Genomic DNA, 26,224 nt, shown 5'->3' with positions numbered 1-26,224 from the left:
ACAAAGGGTAGATGCTAATTGGATTTAGGGGAATAATTAAATATGCCTCTATCTCCATCCCACTCCTCAGCTTCCAAACAACCAACTGCATAGTGGATATAGGAATAAGATAGATGGAGATTTATTTTGGAAAAGTAGAATTAAATATTTCAGTTTTCACATTTGGTCTTTACTTAACACTTCACTTTGCGTTTATCCTCTTTCCATTTATTTGTGTCTTCTTCAATTTTTCATCAATGTCTTATAGTTTTCAGTGCACAGGTCTTTCACCTCCTCGGTTAAATTTATTCCCAGGTGTTTTATTCTCTTTAGAACTGTTTTCTTAATTTCTCTGTCTGATAGTTTGTTATTAGTGTATAGAAATGCAACAGATTTTTGTATATTGATTTTGTATCCTGTAACTACACTGAATTCTGTTATTAGTTTTAACAGCTTTTTGGTGAAATTAGGATTTCTATAATATCATGTCATCTGCAAATAGTGACCATTTTGCTTCTTCTTTCTGATCTGGATGCCTTTTATTTCTTTTTCTTGCCTAATTGCTCTGGCTAGAACTTGTAATACTATGTTGAATAAAGGTGGCAAGGGTGGATGTCCTTGTCTTGATCTTAGAGGAAAAGTTTTCAGCTTTTCACTGTTTAGTATGTTGTTAGCTGTAGGCTTGTCATATATAGACTTTATTATGTTGAGAGTTTTTATCACAAATAGTTGTTGAATTTTGTCAAATGCTTTTTCTGCATCTATTGAGATATGATTTTTATCCTTCATTTTGTTAATAAGGTGTATCACACTTATTGATTTACAGATGTCAAACCATCCTTGCATCCCTGGGAAAAAATCCCACTTGATCATGGTATATGATCCTTTTAATGTATTGTTGTATTCACTTTGCTAAGAACTTTGTTGAAGATTTTTGCATTTAAGTTCATTAGGGATATTGGCCTGTAATTCTCTTTTCTTGAGTTTGTCTGCTTTTAGTATCAGGGTAACACTGGCCTTGTAAAATGAGTTTGGAAGAGTTCCCTCCTCTTCTATTTATGGAAGATTTTGAGAAGGATTGGTATTAATTCTTCTTTGAATGTTTGGTAGAATTCACCAGTGAAGTCATCTGGTCCTGGGCTTCTGTTTGTTGGGAGGTTTTTAATTTCTGATTTAATCTCCTTACTAGTATTCAATCTGTCTAGATTTTCTGTTTCTTCGTGTTTCAGTCTTGGTACGTTGTATGTTCCTAGAAATTTATCTATTTCTTCTAGGGTGTCCAATTTCTTAATGTATAGTTGTTCATAATAGTCTTATAGTCCTTTGTATTTCTGTGGTATCAGTTGTAATGTCTTCTCTTTCATTTCTGATTTTATTTGAGTCCTTTCTCTTTTTCTCCAGTTAATCTAAGTAAAGGTTTGTCAGTTTTGTTTATCTTTTCAAAGAACCAGCTCTTAGGTTCATTGATCTTTTCTATTGTCTTTTTGGTCTCTATTAATTTATTTCTCCTCTGATCTTTGGGCTTTGTTAGTTCTTTTTTATTTTTAAATACCTTTTGCTTCTGGTTATAAAGCATGAAAGTAAGACATACTGGTTACAAATAATTACTGAAACATGGGAAAATACGAAAACACCACCATTAACATTGAGCTGTTTATATTTTCAGAGAATTTCTTCTATATGTATTCATTTTTTTTTACCTCTCCTCTCCTCTCCCAAAAGTATAGTATCAGGGGAACATATTTTGTACTCTACTCTTTCCACTCAACAATATATACACTTTTATACCATTAAATATAAATCCATGTCATCAATTTTGATGGCTTCATAGTTTCTACTCTATGAATAGATTGATCGGTTATTTAACAAATCTTCGATCAATGAACATTCAGGTTGTTCTATTTTTCACTGTTATAAATAACTTCTTTGTATCCCTGTCTGAGAGGCAGTTTCTTTATTAGCTAAAAAAGCACAAGGGAGCCCCTTTAAATTGGAGGACCTGAGTCCCATTCCCGTGATGGTGGTAGAGCCAAAGGCTGGGCACCCAATCTCATTAGGTTTCCTGCTTACTGTTCTCCCCTCCCTACCTTTGCCCAACTGGCCATCCAGCTTAATATGGTTCTGCTGTCAGCCTTCAAACATCCACAGAGTTTCACACTTTCCAGTTCAACCCAGAAGCAAAATTTCTCAGATCACTGAAAGTCTGAGCCGGATCTACATTCCTTTATTTCCAAAATATTTACCAAACACCCTCCATATTTGATTTTTCTAACCCTAGGCACTAAATGATAAAGTTCACCAGGCCACAGTGGTTCTCTTCACAGGCCCTCCCCATGAGGATCCTTCTTGTGAGCCTGTAGAGATACCACATGCTGTACAAACTGGAGTCTCCATCACTCAGAACCTGCCAACTCTGTCCCTGTCCCCAGCACAAAGGGAATCGCACCCAGAGAATGAGCAGTTTTCCTTCTTTTCAACTCTCCAAGCAAAGTGCCTTCATTGCTCCAGCTTCAGTAACTCTACCCCAGTAACAGATCTCATCTGGGAGAGCTCAAAGGCCTCTACATTCAGACCTTGGAAAGAGCCTGCTTCCCTTTCCTAGGGCATAAGGAGGGCCCAGGCTTTCATAATACAGTGGATCTTCCAGAGCAGGGAAATGTTCTATCAAATAGAGCAGGCTTTTTACTAAAGGAGGTGGAAAAAAAAAAAACCCCATCCTTTGAGAGTAAAGTTGACACATATACATAAAGAAGGAGGGCCCAATTTCAGGCAAGGTTCTGGCAGCAGAGCTTGAGCACTGGTGTACCTAGACCCGGGTGCTGAGGACAACTGAGGTCAAGTGAGTCATTGGGAAAACTGTCCAAGAAGGCTGCTTGGGGAGCTGAGCTGTGGTTGGTTTGTGGCTATAGGACCAGAGAAAAGATGTGCTTGAGCCAAGGCATGGAGGTGGCATTTGGTCCAGGCTGACTGTCCAGAGGGCTATGAGGTAACAAGCGGGACAAGGTTGTACCAGTGTAGAAGACCAAAGGTGTGAATGGTCTCAAATGCCAGGTTTTGATTTGATTGAGCAACCAATGGGAAAAGAGTGTGGTTGGTTCAGCAGAAAAGTAACATAAGGAAACTGATAATATTTAGGAAGATTAATTTGGTGGCTTTGTGGAACACATAAATAGCAAAAGAAGCTTACAAGTAGCTGTTCTAACTTCAGAAAGAATAATTAAGTACACCCTGCTTGAGACCAGGTGAAATGTTTTCACTGAGTTGAAGTCAGGTATATCGGTGGGAGAGAAAGCATCACCACTGTTTCTCAGGTCAGGTTGGGCTTTTGATGATTGTGACAAGGGGCCTCAGTGTGATGCACCACCTAGCCACCCTACCTTCCAGTCTCTCTTTCTCTGGCTCCATGAGTCTGCCCTTTGTGTGGTTCTGAGCTTTGGGACAGCTTTCAGCCCTTGTGACTGTGTTTCCAACCAGTGTTTCTGTCCTCCAGCTATGACCATGAGGGCCGCCTGACCAATGTGACACGCCCCACGGGGGTGGTGACCAGTCTGCACCGGGAAATGGAGAAATCCATCACCATTGACATTGAGAATTCCAACCGTGATGATGACGTCACCGTCATTACCAACCTGTCTTCAGTAGAGGCCTCCTATACAGTGGTACAAGGTAAGCCCTAAACTCACCCCAGACTCCGACCCCAGCCAAGCTCAGAGGTGTGAGTTACCTAGCCTAGGAGGACTTCCAGAGGCCTAGAGCACCCCTCCACTTGCTGTTTCAGTCAAATGTCCACAGCAAACAAACTCTACAAGAGGTCAGTCTTGTACAAAATGACTTAACCAGATTCAGGAAAATGTCATCAATACCAAACCAAATGTCTAGATATTTGGAAATGCCTATGTACCTATCTGAAAATGTCAGTTGTCATCCCCACGTGCTCTCTCCCCACCTCCTCCTACCCCATCACCAGCACTCACCACCAACCCAACAAACAGTTACTTTCTCAAAGCCTTTTTATTCTCTTGGGTCCCCCCTTTTTTTTTTTTGGTCCCATTCTGATTCTGTTTTCCAAGCATTTGTTTGTTGAGTTCGTTGCCCTAGAATCAGAGCCCTTTAGCAATCTCTTGCCAAGACTGGGATCTCAAAGGTTTCTGACCACCCCATGGTTACTGTTGCTGTTCGACATGACATACAGTCCAGGACAGGCACAAGGGCTGGCAAGAAAAGGAATTGTGCAGATTAATTTAATTAAGATATAATGTCGGTGGGCTAGCCCGTTGTCAGAGGATAAAAGTGTCCTCTCAGTAGATAAATGGTGACATTTCTGGACTATTATCCCATGACAGAGCCTGTTTTAATGACTCTATTGCTGCTCTGCCAAATGATTAATGATGTAGATGCCATCCTTCTGCATGATGGCTGCAGTCGCAAGAGTGACAGATACACACTTGCTCACTACCCCAGAAACCAGCATCTCAGAAGCCAGCCCAGCCAGACTCCTTTGCCTGGATAATCAGGAAGCAACATATCTGTAAAAGGAATCTCTGACTCACATTTCCTTCCTGGAACTTTTCGATAAAGGAAAAGGTCAGAAGTCTGACTGACTGGTGTAGATTCCATTTGGGGAGATAAACACACGTTATCAGCACCCACGGGCTCAGTCTACCTCATGCTATTTGAGGGTCTTCAGAGTTCTCTTGAGTGGAGGTGGCATGATGGTGGAATCAGTGGCAAAAACATGAGGAATGGGAAGGTTTCTTTTTCTCTGGATTTTCTAGAAGAATCCTAGACTTGATTTGCAGTGGATCTGACCTGTGCTTAGACCAGCAACCTCAGGTTAGATGGTAGGCAAAAGGGAAAAAAATTTTTAAGTAGTTTTCATTTATTTTTTTTCCATTTAAGCTAAAATATATATGTTAAAGATCAGAGATTTGATTGACATGAACTGTGTAGGCGATCGACATCTTTAAATGTACTATTAATAGTCTTCAGCGAGTAAAAGAAAAATATCACAGCATAATTATTTCTGGAGTGCCACATATTAATAATGTTTTTCTTTCCACGGATCAGTAGCATCTCTGCTACTCACCTGAACATTGTATGTGTGCTAATTGAAGGCAGCCTTAGACAGACAGCTGCAAAGTACCATGGAAACCTATAAAAATAGGGGTTCTGTTCTCTTATGACTAACAGAGTGGATAATTTATTTCCCTGTCCCCACCCCCACTTACATTTCTCCAGATCAAGTGCGGAACAGTTACCAGCTCTGTAATAACGGTACCCTGAGGGTGATGTATGCCAATGGGATGGGTGTCAGCTTCCACAGCGAGCCCCACGTCCTGGCGGGCACCATCACCCCCACCATTGGGCGCTGCAACATCTCCTTGCCCATGGAGAATGGCCTAAATTCCATTGAGTGGCGCCTAAGAAAGGAACAGATTAAAGGCAAAGTCACCATCTTTGGCAGGAAGCTCCGGGTAAGTGGTTCTACCCAACTGGTCACCACCAAGTGGCAGAGGACACACCCTTTCCTCAATTGCTGAGGAAATTTCCCAGCATTCAAGCTTCCGTTACTCCTTTCTTCCCTGGAAAAGATAAGTCTTTCCCTTGGAAGGTAGGAGCCATATCCCTTTAGGACTCATACCTTGGGGAAAACGTTCTCCACTTCCTAGGACTGAAAAAGGTGGGGATTTACCTTCTGCTATAGTTAGAAATAGCTTTGGTCTTTTCACACTTGCCATCTTCTCCCTCAGCTCTCACTGTTTGGCCAGCTCAGCAAATGAATTGGTGCCAGCGCCTACCATGTGCTGTTTAATTTGCTAAATACTGGAAGAATGAAAATTGTTAAATGTGTTCATAATATTCAAGGATCGCTGACCATCTGGTAGAATATACAGACACAGGATAATCCGATGGGTTAAGTGAGAAGATGGAGGAATGTCCAGGTCCGATGGCATTCCAGAGGAAGAGATATCCCCTAGCCTGAGTGGATCAGGGATGGCTTCCCAAGAGGAAGTAACAAGCAAACCGCAGCAGGAAGTTTTAACCAACCCTAGCTTCCCCAGACTCGGCAACGTACCCACAAGTTACATCATTTAAAAACTAATATGGAACGTTTATTGAGGACTTTTATGATACAAGCACTGTGTTAAATGCTTTACTTGTATTATCTTATTTTCAACAGCCTCATGGGGGTAGTTGTTATTATCTCCATTATTCAGATGAAGGAACACAGGCTCTGGGAAGCTGGAAAATGGCAAAGCCAGGCCTCAGCCCCTGTTCTGCCTGTCTCTCTGGCTCACTTGCCAGTATTCGTAACCAGCAGGCCACACAGCTTCCTGTTTACATCCACATTATCATCCAGATAATCTGAGCTCTGCTCTGGTCACTTATCTGGCACGAAAAGGGATGGATTCATACCATCATGCCAACCCTTTCCCCAGGACGAATCCTAGGGATCCCAGACTTCCTCACGTTCAGCACATGTTTATTGAGCGCCTACTGTGAACCAGGCTCTGCTCCATGCACTGGACATACATGCACACCAAGCAATGCCCCTGCCCTCCTGTAGTTTACACTCAGCGATGGGGGGCAAGAGAGGCAGATAATAAGTAAACTAACAAATAACTGAAATAATTGCAGATTGAGATAAGCACTAGGAAGACAGTCAACAATGGAACAGGGCAGAGTTTAACAAATGCTTTGTAATCCCTGAGAGCAGAAGTCTCAGCATCAACAAAACTCAGGTCATAACTTTCCCGTGTTATTGGATTGAAATCCCGCCAGCCCAGGTGACCTCCCTGCAGAGCCAGGCCACTCCATATTAAGATTCTGCCTTTGTCTAGTTGGAGTTTAATTCTCCACGTTAGGTTATCAGCAGTCTCCCATGTTTTTCTTCCTCTGCTGGTATCTGCAAAGTTGCAAGCTGCAGTATCTTCCTAAAGACAAAAATGAAATGAGATTAGTAGCTAAATCCTTAATGACTGGATTTCAGGGCTGTGTAATTGATTTTTGATACGCTGCACTGTAGAAGTTGATTATAAGTAGTAATCGCGCCTTTTCTCTGATAAATCAGTTATGCATTTTGACTAAGTTTTCAAAATAAAGATAAATGTGGCCCTAAAATAAAATGGCTATAATCCCAACTCTGAATATTAAAAATCTTAATAATGGTACTTGTGGTAATTAGCAGAAGTTAGGCACGCAAGTCTTATAACTGAATTTCTGCCAGGGTTAGATTTGCTGGCATCGTGTTTATGCAAATCAAAACACAGCTTTATCTATCAACACCTCAACATTTAATTGTCTGGTGTTAGTTCCTGTAACAATAATCACATATCCATTTAGCTCTCTTAAATGAAAATCACTATGAGATTATAACAGGTTGAGTGGACTGAAAATGTAATTTGAAAATGAGGGAGAAAGCCTGGAATTTATTTGCATCTCATTTATTTTAATTCAATTCATAAATTGTTTAGTGAATGAAATAAAAGCAACTCGTGGAAATTGCAGGGGAGCAGTTGGAAGAAAGTGTAAGGAAAGGTGGAGTGTGAGGTGGATTAAGGGAACCTGGCAGGGAAGTTTACAGCCCCTAAACCAAAGGTACCTGTTGGCCCCACAAGGCAAGCAGGCTGTCTTGGCCGATAAGAGTGCAGGCTCTTCTCTCCTTACCTCCAGTCCTGACATTTCTTTTCACTCTGTTTCAACTCAATTGTCAAATGGGGCCCTGACATTTTTCTTTCCTTCAAAAGATGTTTACTAGAATGGACTCTTAAGGGAACATTACATTTCACAACTATAATTGTTTTCCTGTGTGTGTCTAATTTTATTTTCTCTTTGGTTTAACTCTCTTCTGTATGTGGGCTGCAAATTAAACTATTTCAAATTTTTAAAAAAATATGTTTACTAAGTGCCAACTATATGTCAAGCGCTATGGAATGAGTAAGCTATAGAGAGAGAAAGAAAACTAAATCCTTGCCACCAGGGAGCTTACAGTCTAGTGGAGAAGATGATGTAAGTAGTGTGATGTAAGCTTTAACAGAGGCCAATATCACAGAGAATGGGATACTGCCTTGTAGCAGTCAGGAGAAGATAGGTTGTGGCCAGGTAACAAATAAGCCCTGAAATCTCTTAAGATCCCACAGTCCAAATGAGTCAGGCAGCTCTTCTTAGTGATGGCCCACTGCAGTTGCTCTATCTGATGATCCTGCCATTTTAAGCACATGGCCTCCAAGTTGCTGGGGAAGGGGCCATGATGAGCTGGCCTGAATGTGGAATACATCACTCCCATCAGCCCTGCTGAGAACACAGTTGGGTGACTTCAACATAACTGCAAGGAACCCTAGGAAATGTTGTCTTTCCGAGTACCTAAGAAGATGAAAAAGAAAGGAGATGTGGTGAACACATAGCAGGGTCTCTGCCGCCCTGATCAGGTCTGCAGGTTGAAAGAGATCAGGAAGAGTGTCACAGAAGCATTGGAATCAGTTCTGAAGAGCAGTAGGAATTAGCCAGGCAAAGATAGAGGGAAGGGGTGATCAGACAGACAGAGTCACCTGTGAAAAGGCAAAAGTCAAAAAGGGAATCGCATTTCAGAAAACTTGACCTCAGTCTGGCCAGAGAGAAAGGGAATGTGTTATACTGCTGTGCAGAAAAGGAGCATGTTAGCCAGGGTCAGCTCACGGAAGGGAATATTTTTCAAGGCTGGCATTTATCCTGAGGACAACGGGGAGCTGTTCCAGGGTGTAATTAACAGAGTGATGTGTTGGGATGTGTGGTATTAGAAAGACCTCACAGGCTTCCTCAGGTGTGGAGGAAGAGAGATTAGAAGGGGACAAGATCGGAGGAAAGGGACAGCATGGAGGCTGGTGCCATAATCCGAACAAGAAACTAAATCACTAGCGGTGAAGAGAGAAAGAAGAGACAGGGAGAGATCTGAGAGATATTTAGCACCTACAATTAACAAGGTGTGGCAGCTAGCAGTGGTGCTGTGTCGTGCTCACCTTTTGAGGGGCCTTCTCTGAGTTCGTGTAGACTGGGGAGCTGAGTGTCCAGACTTTGTGGGCTAGCCTGCCAGGCTACATGAAGAAGAGAAGCTAAGAACTGAACCCAAAGAACAGAGATGTGAGATTCTGGCAGTCCCAGCACTGCCTCTTAGAAGGGGAAGAAATTGAACGAACTTTAAAGTGCAGCCACTTACCCAGCACCATGTAATTGTTGCTCCCTATGGACAGGAGGGAATTGGCAGAGAATCTGTGGCACAGGAACTGAGGGTATCATGCATTGAAGCAAATAGCCCGACCTTTCCCAGGACTGGCAAGCTCCTGGAGTCTGGCCAGTTGAGTGGTATGAGAGCCCAAGGCCAAATTTGACCTTCCCTGGAGTTCAGAGAAGACCAAAAATCTAACCCACCTAGATACCCCGTCTCCCAACAATCCGGTGAGGGACATCTCTTAGCTGAAGAACGTGTCAGCAGCTCTTCCTAATAGGCTAGTGAAAGGTGAGATGGCAGGTGGATGGACCACAACCACCAAAAGCTTTATGATGCTTTGGCAAAATTTGGAGTGTTAGTCCCTTCATCCCTGCCCAAACAGTGTGAAGTTTTTCATTACGCTTCCCAGGGCTTCTTAAGGAATCTCATTTGGAAGAGGAAGCTCCCTTCACCACCACCGCTCTTTCCTCTGTTCTCTCTGGCCTTTCAGAAGCTCATGTAGTAGTTGCATCTCTACACACCATGAGCACAAGGACCATCTCCCCACTGTATCTCTGGTGACAAGTGGTGTGTGGTGGGCACTCAAACAATGGATGACAGAGGAATATGTGATGACCATGCCCCCTTGGAAGGTGCTTAGTGTGTAAAGAACCCCTAATAAAAGCAGGCATGAGTTCACATTCACATTGCCCCTGTGTCTGTGAGGAATCCTTCCACCTCAGAAGACAGGAAGCGCACTCAAACTAGCTCAATAACATGGGCATGCATTGTCTTGCCTAATGGGAACCCTGAACGAGAGGAGCTAGCCTGAGTGACTCCACAGCCCAAACGATGTCATCAGGTTGATGTCTCTCTCTTTTTGTCTCTTTCTCACAGCCCCCTTCCATCTCCTAGCAGTGTTTCTCTAGCAGCTGGCCTAATTTTCTCCTATAGTAGATTAGTGACCTCTTCACACTGCGGGGGGGCGCAGGGGGGAGGGGTGAGTCAGGCCGACTTGGACCCAAAGTTGACTCCAGGCTTACACCAGCTCGGCAGACCCAGGGGAAAGAGGAAAGGCTCTCCCCTAGCATTTATATTCTTTAAAAATTCCTTGGAGGAACTGTGATTGGCCTGGCACAGATGGAGCTCACGTCCCTGGGCCAATCACTGGTCAGGGACATGGGATCTATGATTGATCAGGTCTGGGTCACATGGATCTTGTGATGGACATCTCAGTAAAACCACTCAGACTGGGGAAACCTTAGAGAAAGGGGTTGCTGCACCCAGAAAAGGAAGGAAAAGATAGTAGGTTAAATCACACACATACCAGATATATTCTCCATCCTCCATCCCTCCAAAGCCTAATCTGAAGGCAAATTCCTGGCCCCAGCATCTGTTAATGCCTCCTCCCCACCAGCAAGCCTTTTTCCTAGACTTTTGGAAGAGAGAACTGAAAACAACTCCTTCTATTAAGACTTAAAACTTCTGCTCTTTCCTAAAATGAATTTAGTGCATAATTCTCTCCAAAAAGGCAGGCATATTCACACCCTCTAGGATATTTCCTCCTGCTTGTGACTTACATAGAGATTGCAAAAGCAAGAAACAGCCGTATGTGTGGGTAGCAGAACAAAAGGAAAATTGCTTCCCAGGTAATCTTCCATTATGATATTAGTATTAGTGTTATTAGTATTCCAAGAAGAAGTGGGAGTTAGTAATTTTGTTTTGGTTACCATATAATTAATATGACATTGCAATTACACGTTGGCTTGTGTTACTTTTACTTTTGTGGCAAACGACAGTGACACAGGAGCAAGGTGAGAGGCGACATTCATGTGTGCATGTGAACACACGCACACGTGGACTCAATTCTGCATGGAGCCCACTCAGGTAGGTCTGTTAACATACAGTAGTCATGAAAGCCTGAATTTTATCAGCTCCTTCCTGCCACTGCATTCATTCTGTACCGATGAATATTTTATTTTTCAAACACCTATGATGTTCTTGGCACTATACTAGGCACTGAGTGTATGTTAGTGAACAAAACAGACGATTTTAAATTGTGAGCCGTGCTTGTACAGGCAGAACAACTTGTGATAAATTTAATATTAGCCTCAACAATGCATAATTAGAAGGACAAGCCTCTGCCAACATATTAAACAATGTATTCCCCAAGCAAACATTACTTTTGGATGACTTCCTGTTTGGGATGGTGTGATGGAAAGGTGGAAAGACCCTCATAGGGCTTTACCCTATGCCATAGCAAGGGGAAACAGATAATAATCAAACAAATAATATAAAGAAATTGTGATGGGTGCTATGAAGAAAAATATAGGATGTGGATAATAGGGAATATCTGATTTAGATTAAGGCCACTCTAAGAAAATGACATTTGAGCTGAGAACGGAATGAAGAGTAGGAATTTTCTAGCCATAGAATGGAAAGAAAGGCTTCTATGCTAAGGTACCAGCATGTGCAAAGGCCCTGAGGCAGAAGAGACTGTTGCTTGTGTCCTGAGCAGAAGGAGAGCGAGTATAGCTGGAGCAAACTAGCTGAGGGTAAGGCCAAGAAGACAGGGCCTTATTGGCACTGGTAAGGATCGTAGAAATGCAGAAGTCTTGCCCAGATTTACTCACTGGTATATGTAGAGGAGCTCTCATCTGCTGGCTGGACTACCTTCCTTCTTAGAGGCTAGGAGACACACAACACTGCTGACTTCCGGAAGATCAGGTTGAAGGAAGACAAGTTCAAGCCCATTCAGGTCATCTGAGCTGAGCCTCCATACCAGAGGCATCTCTTCTCTGCCACATCCCTACCAATGGACCACCCCTCCACAGCATCTGAAATGAAGTTCTCTGCCTGTGCACGGCCCTTGCCTACTACCCAAGCTTTCACTTGCCGACCTCCCCACCTGGAATATTCTCCCTGACTCTTCTCCTGCCCTCACCCATGAAGTCTTACTCATACTTCAGGGCCCCACTGAGGCAGCACTTCCTCTGGGAAACCGTCCTTGTCAACCCAGTACTGGCTACATATCCCTCCTCCATTCCCGGAGTTCCTTCCCTGTTTACTCTCACGACCACATCCATGAGTTTCATTGTGTGTGCACGTGTCTTTATCCTCTACTGACCTGTAAGTTTCATAAGGGCTGGCACCATAATGGTTTTGCACTATCTTAAGTGCTGATCACAGTAACAAGCACATTGTAGGTGCTCAGTAAATACATAATGAATGGGATTTTAAGTTGACATCGTGAAAATCTGCTCCCTCCGCCTTCTATTAATTCAGGGACCTGGGGGACCTCTCAGAATGACTGTCACTGCTCTTTGGAATGAAGCCTTTCAGACATTTGGAGATCACAGATGTCCTGGTCACATTCTCTCTTCTCAGTGTTCCATATTAGAACCTTGATCATCAGAGTTGTCAGGGTTCTTAGACAGTCACGTGGTGCATAACGACGTTTCAGTCAACGACAGACCACATATACGACGATGATGGTCCCATAAGAGGAGTACCATATAGCCTAGGTGTGTAGCAGGGTGCACCATCTAGGTTTGTGTAAGTACACTCTGTGATGTTCGCACGATGACAAAATCACCTAACGATGCATTTCACAGAACGTATCCCCGTCATTAAGCAACACATGACTGCACTCAGTCCAGTTCAGGCCCCTTATTCACAAATATTTGTTGAGCACCAAGCACTTTCCAAAATAATAGAGGCACTACGAAAAAGATAAAGTCCCTACCCACCAGCAGCTCACAGGCCATTGCAGATGAGGAAACTGAGGCAGGAACAGTAGAGGTACTGCTTTGCAATGACAAAGCTAATGAGTGTCAGAGCTGCACCTGAAATTCGGGCCTGCCCACCTTTCCACCTCACCACCATCCAAAACAGTGAGTCATCCAAAAAGAATGTTTGCTTGGGGAATACATTATTTAATGTGTTTGCAGAGGCTTACTCTTCTAATTATGCATTATTTAAGCTAATATTAAATTTATAGTAAGTTGTTTTGTCTGCACAAGCACAGATCCCCATGTAGCACTGAGTCTCATGTGGGAGCTGCGGAAAGCTGCTTTGTAAATCCCAGAGGACTGACCTGGAGAGGAAACGAAGATGTCATCATCTAGGCCAGGCTTTTCCTCTGGGTAGCTAAATAACTAAAGGCTCCAAGGCAGGGCTTCTACTTTCAAATGTCGCCAGACATGGAGAGTCTCTGGCCCTTCCTCACTAGTCTTTTTTGGGTTTCCCATACTAGAAGCAGGATGGGCAAACGGTTCTTCTGTAAGTCTAACTGAAATCTTTCCTGCTGTGCCGCAGTGCCATTTCCTGGCAGGCACCCAGCCCAGTGTGAATTTCCTCCTCCATGGTTCTCAGAGTCACCAGTTATAGGCCCAGCAGGGCCATTTTGATGACAGCATTTCCTTTTCTCGGGGTTTTTTACGGGCCTCCTAGCGACAGGCGTGTGCTCGGCGAGACCAAAACATTCTGGGGGGGGGGGGAGATTCCACAGGAGAAACTACTTCCCAAAATCTGCCCTCTGCACAAATAAAAACCATGCTAAATAGCTGAGTTTTATTAACTGGGGAAGCCAGGCTGAGGAAAGTGCCTGATAATTAAAAATAATGGCTTCCTTACAAACACAAAATTGTATTAATTTAAAAATTGGTTTCTGTATCGCTGAATACCTACCGAGCTGGCTGGGAAGGGAATTATGCTGATCCTGGCAGTGAAAATAATTCAAAATAACTTTTATGTTCTCCAGGAAGCCTCAAGGTTAATTTAAATATTGTTAGATAGGTAATTTAACTCGGAATAAGAGAACAGTACGGCTAAATTGAAGCTCCTGCACACTCTCAACGGGGGGCAGGTGCCCACGAAGGGCTGAGCAGTCCATCCTACCCTCCAGCATCTCCACCTCTCAGCTGAGGCATCTTCTCTTCACCAACGGCACCCTCCTAATTAAAGATATTTGATATGATTACACAACTGGCCTGAACTCCTCGGCTCAGCTTCCAGTGGACTTTTATTTAATTGGAAGGATTGGGCATTTTTATAGAAATTACACATTTCACAAGTTAATTTGGAATGACATCACCAAGATGGCGACATAGGTCATTCCTGACTTCACTCCTCCTCGCAGGAAGAACAACTAACAACTATACAAGAACAAGGCACCCCTGAGAGAATCCTAGAATACACAGGTGGGGCTGAAGCACCCCCTGTACCTCGGAGACCAAGACAGACTGGATTAGGAGAATAAGAGGAGGAGCTGTGTGTGGAGAGGTCTCCCCTGAGCCTGCGCTTCCTCCAGTGGGAAAGAGAGCCCAGAGGGGTCAACTTGCACCCCCAGCACTGTGGGTCGCTTTGCAAGAGCGCTCCCCTGGTCTGACCACATGCAGATTACAGGGGAATCTGTGGAGACTGACCACTGGGAATCTGACTGTGATGGAGAAGAGGGGAGGGCCTTGCAACAACCAGTGCTCTGGTCTTGGCAGACAGAGTTCCCACCCGCCGAGCCCAAGTGGTAGTCCCAATCAGCAGCTCTGCTCATCTGCAGAATCACGTTGGTGGTGCAGTTTGACCAGGGAACTTGGCGGGATGCAGGTCTGCTTGATTTGAGTCCTCAAACAAGGAGTTTTGCTGGCCCTGGAGCCTGGTCTGCCCCAGCGCATGCTAAGTGTGACTCCCAGCTCCATCTGACTGGAAGGTCTGGTGAGAATGCCTGGAAGCTGCATAGCCTGGCAATGCTCAAGCCAAGAGGCAGGCAGGCAGAGCTGATCACCCACTGAGCAAAACCAGTACCCAGCGTGGTAGGTTCCCCTGCTATGCCCAGGCAGCCAGAGTTAGTTCACCGCCCCACTCATGACTTAGTGTAGCTCCCCACCCCTCCCCACCAGGGAGTCGGTTTGGAAAATTTGGGAGGTTCCTGGAGTGGGCCCTCCTACCTGACCCAGGCAGGGGAGCTAAGTCATAAGTGCCCTGTCCTACCCACTACTAAGGACCCTGACTAGCTAGAGGGGCTAGCAGGAATGCATGGAGGCTGCATAGCCCAGCAAGCTCCAGCAAGTGATGGGCGGGCAAAGCTGATAGTCTGCAGAGGAAAGCCAGTGGCTCTGTTCGGCCAGAGACCTTGGGGCAAGGGTCGGCTTGAGTCAAGACCACAAAGAACCTTACATGCCTTGGATCTAGTTCTCCCACTGCACCTGGACGGGGAAACTAATTTGTCACCCTACTCATTGCTGAATACAGCCTTCAGCCCATCCCACCAGGGAAGCTAACCAGAGCACGTGGAAGCTACATAGCCCTGCTTACAGTGGCACTTGAACAGAATGCACAGCCCGTGGCTTTCTCCATCTGCAGAGCAAAGCCAGTGGCCCCGTCTGTACATGGAATTCAGTGCATACTTTTCCCTGATTCAGGTTTCCAAACAATAAGCTGTGCAGGCCCTGGGTCCCAGCCTGCTGCCCTCCCAGGGCCAGGAAGCCAATTCGTAGACCCACCTATTGCTGAGTATAGTACCCAGTCCCAACCATCTAGTAAGCCTGACCAGAGAACCCAGGCAACCATGAAGCACATCCTGCAGCATTGCTTGAGCAGAGAACCAAGCCAGCAGTCCTATCCAACTGTTCTCAGCCAGCAGCACAACCCTTCAGCCCTGACTCACAACTCAGGCAGTTGCCTCATCCCAAAATAGACCCTGATAGCAAGCCCCACCTGCCCAAGGACATTACCAGCAGACATGTCCAGAAACCCAAACTGAGCTGACTGGTGAACCTGTAAACACTGGAAGAGGAGACCACTTACTCAAATATGCAGATGCCAATGTAAAGAATCAAGGATCACAGGTCCTTAAATCAGGTAAATATGATACCAGCCAAGGAAACTAATAAAGCTCTAGTGACTGAACCTAAAGAAATGGAGATGTATGAACTGTCAGAGTAATCCTCTTAAAGAAGTTTAGTGAACTACAAGAACACACAGACAACTCAACAAAACTAGGAAAACAATGAGTGAACAAAATGAGAAATCAACAACAAAAAAAACAGAAACCACCAAAAAAAAGGAAATCCTAGAACTGAAATATACAATGACTGAACTGAAGAATTCAATACAGAACTTCAAAATCAGGCTCAAACACGCAGAAGAAAATATCAGTGACCTGGAAGATAGGGCATTTGGAATTACCCAGTCAGAAAACTAAAAATAAAAAAGAATGAAAAAGAGTGAAGAAAATCTATGGGACTTACAGGACACATTCAAAAGAAACGATATCTGCATTATGGGAATTCCAAAAGAAGAGAAAGGGACCGAAAGTATATTTAAAGCAATAATGGCTGAAAACTTCCAAAACCTCAGAAGATAAATGGACATTTAAATCCATGAGGCCCAAAAGATCCCAAACAGATTGAATCCAAATAGAGCTACACCAAGACACATTATAATTAAATTGACGAAAGTCAAAGACAAATAATTTTGTGAGCAGCAAGAAAAAAGAAGTTATATTCAAGGGCAGATTTCTCAACAGAAACTTTTCAGGCCAGAAGAGATTGGGATGATATAATTATAATGTTGAAAGAAAAAAACTGTCCAGCAAGATTTCTATACCTAGCAAAGTTGTCCTTTAGAAATGAAGGAGAGAGAAAGATTTTCCCAAAAGAACAAAGGCGGAGGGAGGTCATCACCACTAGACCTGCCTTAGGAGAAATGCTAGAAAGGGGGTTCTTTGAGTAGAAATAAAAGGATGCTAATTAGCATCATGGAAGCATAAGAAGGTAGTGTAAAACCCAATTTTAATGGTAAATATATAGGCAAAGCTAAAGTCCATAATATGGTAATAGTGCTTAATAATTCACCTACAACTCATGTTTAAAGTTAAAAAAAAAAGTAGTAAAAATAACCATAACTATAGTAATCTATTCCTTTTTTTTTTTTTCAAGGAAGATTAGCCCTGAGCTAACATCTGCTGCCAATCCTCCTCTTTTTACTGAGGAAGACTGGCCTGAAGCTAACATCCTTGCCCGTCTTCCTCTACTTTATATGTGGGACGCCTGCCACTGCATGTCTTAACAATTGGTGCATAGATCTGCACCCAGGATCCGAACTGGCAAACCCTGGGCCGCTGAAGTGGAACATGTGAACTCAACCACTGTGCACCAGGCTGGCCCTACAATAATCTATTCTTAGTTATACAATATAAAAAGTATGTAGGGGCCGGCCAAATGGTTAAGTTTGCACGTTCTGCTTCTCTGTGGCCTGGGGTTCACCGGTTCGGATCCTAGGTGTGGACATGGCACCACTTGGCAAAAGCCATGCTGTTGTAGGCATCCCATATATAGAGGAAGATGGGCATGGATGATAGCTCAGGGCCAGTCTTCCTCAGCAAAAAGAGGAGGATTGGCAGCAGTTAGCTTAGGGCTAATCTTACTCAAAAAAAAAAAAAATGTAAACTCTAATATCAGTAACCTCAAATGTGAGGGAGAAGAGAAGTAAAAGTGTAAAGTTTGGAATTCTATTAAAGTTAAGTTGATATTAGTTTAAAATAGAATGTTATAATTTTAAGATATTTTATGTAAATCTCATCATAGGCACAAGTGAAAAACCTGTAGTAATTACACACACACAAAATGATAAAGAAATCAAAGCATACTGATACCAAAAGACATCAAAACACAAAAAAGGACAGAAGAATAAGAAACAAGGAACAGCGGATGTACAAAACAGTCAGAAAATAATTTAAAGAATGGCAATAATAAGTCCTTACCCATCAATAATTACGTTAAATATAAACAGATTTAATTCTCCAATCAAAAGATATAGAATGGCTGAATGGTTAAAAAAAAAAAAAAAAAAAAACAAGAGCCACTAATATGCTGCCTACAGAGGACTCACTTTAGCCTTAAAGACACACATAGGCTGAGAGTGAAGAAATATGAAAAGATAGTTCAAGCAAATGGTAATCAAAAAAAAAGTCATGGATAGCTATACTTATATGAGACAAAACAAACTTTAAAAATGGTAAAAAAGAGTCAAAGAAGGTCATTATATAATAATAAAGGAGTCAACCCAGCAAGAAGATATAACAATTGTAAATATTTATGTGCCCAATATCACAGCACCTAAATGTAGAAAACTAAATCTAACAGAGCTAAAAGGAGAAATAAACAGCAACACAGTAATACTTGGAAACGTTAATATACCACTCTCAACAATGGATAGGTCATCCGGACAGAGAATCAATAAGGAAATAGCAGATTTGGACAACACTATAGACCAAATGGATCTAACAGACATATATAGAACATTCTATGAGACAAGAGAATACACGTTCTTTAAGGGCACATGGAACATCTTCTACGATAGACCATATGTTGGGCCACAAAACAAGCATTAGCAAATTCAAGAAGATTGAAGTTAAATCAAGCATCTTGTCCAAACACAATGGTATGAAAACAGAAATCAATAATAGCAGAAAACTGAAAAATTCACCGACACATGGAAATTAAAAAACATTCTCTTGAACAACCAATGGAGCAAAGAAGAAATCAAAGGAGAAATAAAAAAGTATCTTAAGACAAATGAAAATAGAAACACAATGTACCAAAAGTTGAAAGTGCAGCAAAAGCACTTAAAAAGGGAAGTTCACAGCAATACATGCCTGACTGAAGAAACAAGTCTCAAATAAACAACGTGACCTTACACCTCAAGGAACTTGAAAAAGAAGAACAAACGAAACCCAAAGTTAGTCAAAGAAAGGAAATAACAAAGATAAGAGCAGAACTGAATGAAATAGAGACTAAAGAGACAATAGAAAAGATGATAGTAAGAACTAGTTCTTTGAAAAGATAAACAAAATTGGCAAAGGTTTAGCTAAACTCACAAGAAAAAAAGAGAGGACTCAGATAAAATCAGAAATAAAAGAGGAGACGTTACAACTGATACCACAGAAATACAAAGAATCGTAAGAGACAACTATGAACAAGTATATGCCAACAAATTGCACAACCAAGAAGAAACGAATAAATTCTTAGAAACATACAACCTACCAAGACTGAATCATGAAGAAACAGAAAATCTGAACAGATCAAACACTAGCAAAGAGATTGAAATAGTAATCAAAAGCCTCCCAACAAACAAAAGTCCAGGACCAGACGCTTCACTGGTGAATTCTCCCAAACATTCAACGAAGAATTAATACCAATCCTTCTCAAACTCTTCCAAAAAATGGAAAAGGAGGGAACTCTTCCAAACTTAATTTATGAGGCCAGCAGTACCCTGATACCAAATCAGACAAAGACACTACAAGATAAGAAAATTACAGGCCAATATCCCTGATGAACATAGATGCAAAAATCCTTGACAAAGTATTAGCAAACTGTATTCAACAACACATTAAAAGGATCATACACCATGATCAAGTGGGATTTATTCCAGGATGCAAGGCTGGTTCAGTATCTGCAAACCAGTCAACATGATACGCCACATTAACAAAGTGAAGGATAAAAATTGTCTGATCATCCAATAAATGCAGAAAAAGCATTTGACAAAATTCAACATCCATTTATGATAAACACTCTGAACAAAGCGGGTATAGAGGAAAGTACCTCAACATAATAAAGTTCATATATGACAAGCGCACAGTCGACATAATACTCAACAGTGTAAAGCTGAAAGCATTTCCTCTAAAATCAGGAACAAGACAAGAATGCCCATTTGCCACTTTTATTCACATAGTATTAGAAATCCTAGCCAGAGCAATTAGGCAAGTAAAAGAAATAAAAAGCATCCAAATCACAAAATAAGAATTAAAACTGTCACTAATTGCAAATGACATGATATTATGTATAGAAAACTGTAACTTCACTGAAAAAGACTTCACCAAAGACTATTAAAATTGATAAAGGAGGGGCCAGCCCAGTGGTGCAGCAGTTAAGTTCACACGTTCCACTTTGGCAGCCCGGGGTTCACCAGTTCAGATCCTGGGTGCAGACGTATGCACCTCTCGTCAAGACGTTCTGTGGGAGGCCTCCCACATATAATGTAGAGGAAGATGGGCACGGATGTTAGCTCAGCGCCAGTCTTCCTCAGCAAAAAAAGAGGATTTGTGAGATGTTAGCTCAAGGCTAATCTTCCTCAAAAAAATAAAAACTAATAAAGGAATTCAGTAAAGTTACAGGTTACAAAATCAGTATACAGAAATCTGTTGCATCTCTATACACCACCAACAAACTAGCAGAAAGAGAAATTAAGAAAACAATTCCACTTACAACTGCATCAAAAAGAATAAAATACCTAGGAAGAAATTTTTTCAAGTAGGTAAAAGACTGGTACACTGAAAACTGCAAGATGTTAAGGAAAGAAATTGAAGAAGACCAAATAAATGGAAATATGCTCACTGATTGGAAAAATTAATATTGTTAAAATGTCCATATTACCCAAAGCAATCTACAGATTCAATGCAATCCCTATCAAAATTCCAATGGCATTTTTCATAGATACAGAACAAACAATCTTAAAGAGGCACTTGTATGGAACCATGAAAGACCCAGAATAGCCAAAGCAATTTGGAGAAAGAAGAACAAAGCTGAAGGCATCGTGCTCCCTGATTTCAAACTATATTACAAAGCTATAGTAATTAAAACAGTATGGTATTGCACAAAAACAGAGACATAGATCAATGGAATAGAGAGCCCAGAAAAGGAACCAAGAATATATGATGAGGAAAGGACAATTTCTTCCATAAATGGTATTCCAAAAAACAGACAGCCACATGCAAAGAATGAAATGGACCACTCTCTTACACCATACACAAAAATTAACTCAAAATGGATTAAAGACTTGAACATAAGATCTGAAACCATAAAACTCCTAGAAGAAAATCTAGGTGGTAAGCTCCTTGACATAGGTCTTGGCAATGATTTTTTTGAATCTGATACCAAAAGTAAAAGCAACAAAAGCAGAAGTAAATAAATGGGACTACATCAAACTAAAAAACTGATGCACAGCAAAGGAAACCATAAAAAAATAAAAAGGCAACCTACCAAATGAGAGAAAATATTTGTAAATCATATATCTGATAAGGCATTCATATCCAAAATATATAAAGAATTCATACAACTCAATAGCAAAAAAAAAAAAAAACCCAAACAATCCAATTAAAAAATGAGCAGAAAATCTGAATAGACATTTTTCCTAAGAAGACCTACAGATGGCCAATAGGTACATGAAAAGATGCTCAGCATCCCTAATCATCAGGGAAAGGCAAATCAAAACCACAGTGAGATATCTCCTCATACCTATTTTCAAAAAGACAAGGACTAACAAGTGTTGGTGAGGACGTGGAGAAAAGGGAAACCTCCTGCACTGTTGGTGGGAATATAAGTTGGTGCAGCCACTATGGAAAACACTGTGGAGGTTCTTCAAAATATTAAAAATAGAATTACCATATGATCCAGCAATTCCATTTCTGAGTATTTATCCAAAGAAAGCAAAAACACTAACTTGAAAAGGTATATGCACCCCGATGTTCATTGCAGCACTATTTACAACAGCCAAGATATGGCAACAACCTATGTCCATCAAAGGATGAATAGATAAAGAAGATATGATGTGTGTGTGTGTGTGTGTATGTGTGTGTGTATATATATATATATATATATATATATATATATATATATACACACATTAGAATATTATTCAGCCATAAAAAAAAAGAATGAAATCTTGCCCCTGTGAGAACATGGATGGACTTCAAGGGCATTATGCTAAGTGAATAAGTCAGACAGAAAAAGACAAATATCATGTGATCTCTGTCATATGTGGAATCTTAAAATACAAGCTTATAGATACTGAGAGCAGATGAGTGGTTGCCAGAGGCGAGGAGTAGGGGGTGGTAAAAATGAGTGAAGGAGGTCGAAAGGTAAAAAAATAAATAAAAAGAAACAAGCAAGAGCTCAAATAAAATAACCTAACTCTGTGCCTTCAGGAACTGGAAAAACAAGACCATCCTAAACCCAAAGTTAGCAGAATGAAGGAAATAATAAGCATGATATCAGAAATAAAGGAAATAGAGAACAGGAAAACAGAATAGAAAAGAATAACCAAATTAATAGTTGGTTCTTTGAAAAGATAAACAAAATTGACAAACCTTTAGCTAGACCAACCAGGGGAAAAAGAGAGGACCCAAATCAACAAAATTATAAATGAAAAAGGAGACATTACAACTGATACTACAGAAATACAAAGGATCATAAGAGGCTACTATGAACAACCATACACCAACAAACTGGACAACCTAGAAGAAATGGAAAAATTCTTAGGAAAAAGACCTACCAAGACTGAATCAGGAAGAAGTAGAAAATCTGAAACAGAAGAAATACTAGTAAGGAGATGGAGTCGGTAATAAACATCTCCCAATGAAGAAAAGGCCATGACCAGATGTATTCACTGGTGAATTTTACCAAATTTAAAGAGTAATTAATGCCAATCCTTCTCAAACTCTTCCAAAAAATTGAAGAGGAGGGACCACTCCCAAACTCATTTTACAATGACAGCAATACCCTGATCCCAAAACCAGAAAAGGACACTACTGGAAAACTACAGGTCAATATCCCTGATGAATATAGAGGCAAAAATTCTGAATAAAATACTAGCAAATTGAATTCAGAAGCACATTAGAAGGATCATTCACTATGATCAATTGGGATTTATCCCCGAGATGCAACTATGGCTCAACATATGCAAATCAAGCAATGTGATACATTAAATTAATAGAATGAAAAAAATTGTATGACCATCTCAATAGTGCAGGAAAAGCATTTGAAAAAATTCAACATCCATTCATAATAAAAAAAACTCTCAACAATGTGGGTATAGAAGGAATGTACCTCAACATAATAAAGGCCATATATGACGAGTGCACAGCTAACATCATACTCAATGGTGAAAGGTTGAAAGCTTTTCCTCCAAGATCAGGAACAAAACAAGAATGCCCACTCTCAGCACTCCTATTCAACATAGGCTGGAAGTCCCAGCCACAGCAGTCAGGCAAGAGACAGAAATAAAAGGCATCAGAATTGAAAAGGAAGAAGTAAAATTGTCTCTATTTTCAGATAACATGGTTTTATATATAGAAAATCCTAAAGACTCCATCAAAAAACTGTTAGATCTAATCAATGGATTCAGTAAAGTTGCAGGATACTAAATTAACATACAAAAATCAGTAGTGTTTTTATACACTAACAACAAATTATCTGAAAAAGAAAACAATCCCATTTACAATAGCATCAAAAATAATAAAATAGGAATAAATTTAACTAAGGAAGTGAAAGATCTCTACTCTGAAAACTATAAGACATTGATGAAAGAAATCAAAAAGTACACAAATAAATGGAAAGGTATCCCATGTTCATGGACTAGAAGAATTAATACTGATAAAATGTCCGTACTACCGAAAGCCATGTGTAGATTCAATGCAATCTCTATCAAAAGTCCAATGGCATTGTTTTACAGAAGTAGAAATAAAAATCCTAAAACTTACATGGAACCACAAAAGACCCGGAATAGCCAAAGCAATCCTGAGACAGAAGAACAAAGTGAAAGGCATCATACTTCCTGATTTCAAGCTATATATAAAGCTATGGTAATCAAAACAGTATGGTACTGGTATAAAAACAGATAAATAGACCAATGGAGCAGAAATGAGAGCCCAGAAATAAACCTTAGTATATACAGTCAACTAACATTTGACAAGGGAGCCAGGAACACTCAGTGGAGAAAAGACAGTCTTTTCAATAAATGATGCTGGGAGAAATTGGATTTTCACATGTAAAAATGAAACTAGACCCCTATCTTACACCATTCACAAAAATTAACTCAAAATTAAAGACTCTAATGTAAGACTTGAAACCATAAAACTCCTAGAAGAAAAACATAGGAAAAATCTCCTTGACATGGGTCTTGGCATTGATTTTTCCTAATGACACCTATTGCACAAGCAACAAAATAAAAAATAAGTGGTGGATAAAGAGAACAGATTAGTGGTTACGAGAGGGGAAGGGGGTTGGCAGGTGGGTGAAAGGAATATATATGGTGATGGATAAAAATCAGACTATTGGTGATGAGCATGATGCAATCTATACAGAAACCACTAAATAATAATGTACACCTGAAATTACACAATGTTATAAACCATTATGACCTCAATAAAATAATTGAAATAAATAAACAAGTGGGACTACATCAAACTAAAAGCTTCTGCACAGCAAAAGAAACAATTAACAGTGAAAAGACAATCTATGGCATGGGAAAAAATATTTGCAAACCATATATCTGATAAGGAGTTAATATCCAAAATGTATAAAGAACTCATATAACTCAATAGCAAAACTACAAGTAATCTAATTTAAAAATGGGCAAAGGACCTGAATAGACATTTTTCCAAAGAAGATTTATGAATGGCCAGCAGCTACATGAAAAGATGATCAACATCACTAATCATTAGGGAAATGCAAATCAAAACCACAATGAGATATTATCTCAAGACTATTAGAATGGCCATCATCAAAAAGATAAGAAATAACAAATGTTAGCAAGGATGTGGAGAAAAGGGAACTTTTATGCACTCTTGGTGGGATGATAAATTAGTACAGCCACTATGAAAAACTGTATGGAGGATGCTTGAAGAATTAAAAATATAGTTATATGATCCAGCAATTCCGCTTCTGGGAATATATCTGAAGAGCTATCTGCACCGCCACGTGCATAGCAGCATTATTTACAATAGCCAAGACATGGAAACAATGTAAGTGTCTATTGGTTGGATGAATGGATAAAGAAATTGTAGTATATATATACAATGGAATATTATTCAGCCATAAAAAAGAGGAAATCCTGCCATTTGCAACAACATGGGTGGACCTTGAGGACATTATGCTAAGTGAAATAAGTCAGAGAAAGACAAATAATATATGATCTCACTTATATGTGGAATCTTAAAAAAAAAAACAACTCATAAAAAGAGCTCAGATTTGTAACTACCAGAGGCAGGGGGTGGGCGGAGAGGGATTTGGAGAAAGGTGGTCAAAAGGTACAAACTTCTAGTTATAAGATAAATAAGTACCAGGGGTGTAATGTACAACATGATAACTATAGCTAACACTGCCGTATGATACACAGAAAAGTTAAGAGAATAAATCCTGAGAGTCCTCATCACAGGGAGAAAAATGCTGGGTTTTCTTTTTTTTCTTTTGTATCTACATGAGATGATAGACATTAACCAATCTTACTGCGGTAATCATTTCACAGTCATGTGCCACACAACAGCGTTTCAGTCAATAATGGATCACATATACAACGGTGGTCCCATGAGATTAGTAAAATGTAGTCTAGATGTGTTATAGGCTATACCATCTAAGTCTATGTAAGTACACTCACTGTATGATGTTCATACAACGATGAAATTGCCTGATGCATTTCTCAAAACGTATCACTGTCGTTAAGTGAGGTATGACCCTATGTGTAGGTCAAATCATTGTGCTGTACACCTTAAACTTACACAGTGATGTATGTCGATTGTATCTCAGTAAAACTGGGAAATTTTTTTTGAAGTTAACTCAAACCAGTGTTATAACAAAATCCCGTTCCCGGGGGTATGTGAATTTGGGAATCAGATCCCATCTTAAATTATCAATAGCTCATGTTTAGCACCTGTGACTTCTTTATGGTTGGTGCACCCAGGCCAGAGGTGAGAGGCCTTGTCAGCTCTAAATAGTAGCAACAAACCCACATGGTGGCAGTCCGACGTTGGGGACCCGTCTTTTGTACTTGTCCACTATTCAGTTCTTTCTGCAACCTCAGCACCCTCACATACTAATACAGTTGTTGCAATGATAGTCATGCTTACAGACAGGCATATCTCAGAGAGATTGCAGATTCGGTTCCCGACCACCACAGTAAAGCAAATATCACAATAAAGTGAGTCACATGAATTTTTTAGTTTCCTTGTGCATATAAAAGACATATTTACACTATACTGTAGTCTCTTAAGTGTGCAATAGCGTTATG

General features: G+C 40.8%; 1 protein-coding gene across 12 annotated transcripts in view; it reads left to right on the top strand.

Moving 5' to 3' along the window:
• TENM2 (teneurin transmembrane protein 2) overlaps positions 1 to 26,224 on the top strand; it is a 1,160,613-nt gene that overhangs the window by 1,114,220 nt on the left and 20,169 nt on the right. For all 12 annotated transcript variants that reach the window (XM_070517111.1, XM_044777697.2, XM_070517110.1 and 9 more), the window contains 2 exons: positions 3,470 to 3,645; positions 5,218 to 5,453. In XM_070517111.1, the coding sequence (XP_070373212.1) occupies positions 3,470 to 3,645; positions 5,218 to 5,453 (412 nt within the window). The remainder of the gene's footprint in view (positions 1 to 3,469; positions 3,646 to 5,217; positions 5,454 to 26,224) is intronic.

This window comes from Equus asinus, chromosome 9, assembly GCF_041296235.1.
Source record: "Equus asinus isolate D_3611 breed Donkey chromosome 9, EquAss-T2T_v2, whole genome shotgun sequence".
Taxonomy (NCBI): domain Eukaryota; kingdom Metazoa; phylum Chordata; class Mammalia; order Perissodactyla; family Equidae; genus Equus; species Equus asinus.
Note: the sequence above shows the minus strand (reverse complement) of the source record. Positions and strands in the feature narration are given on the sequence as shown.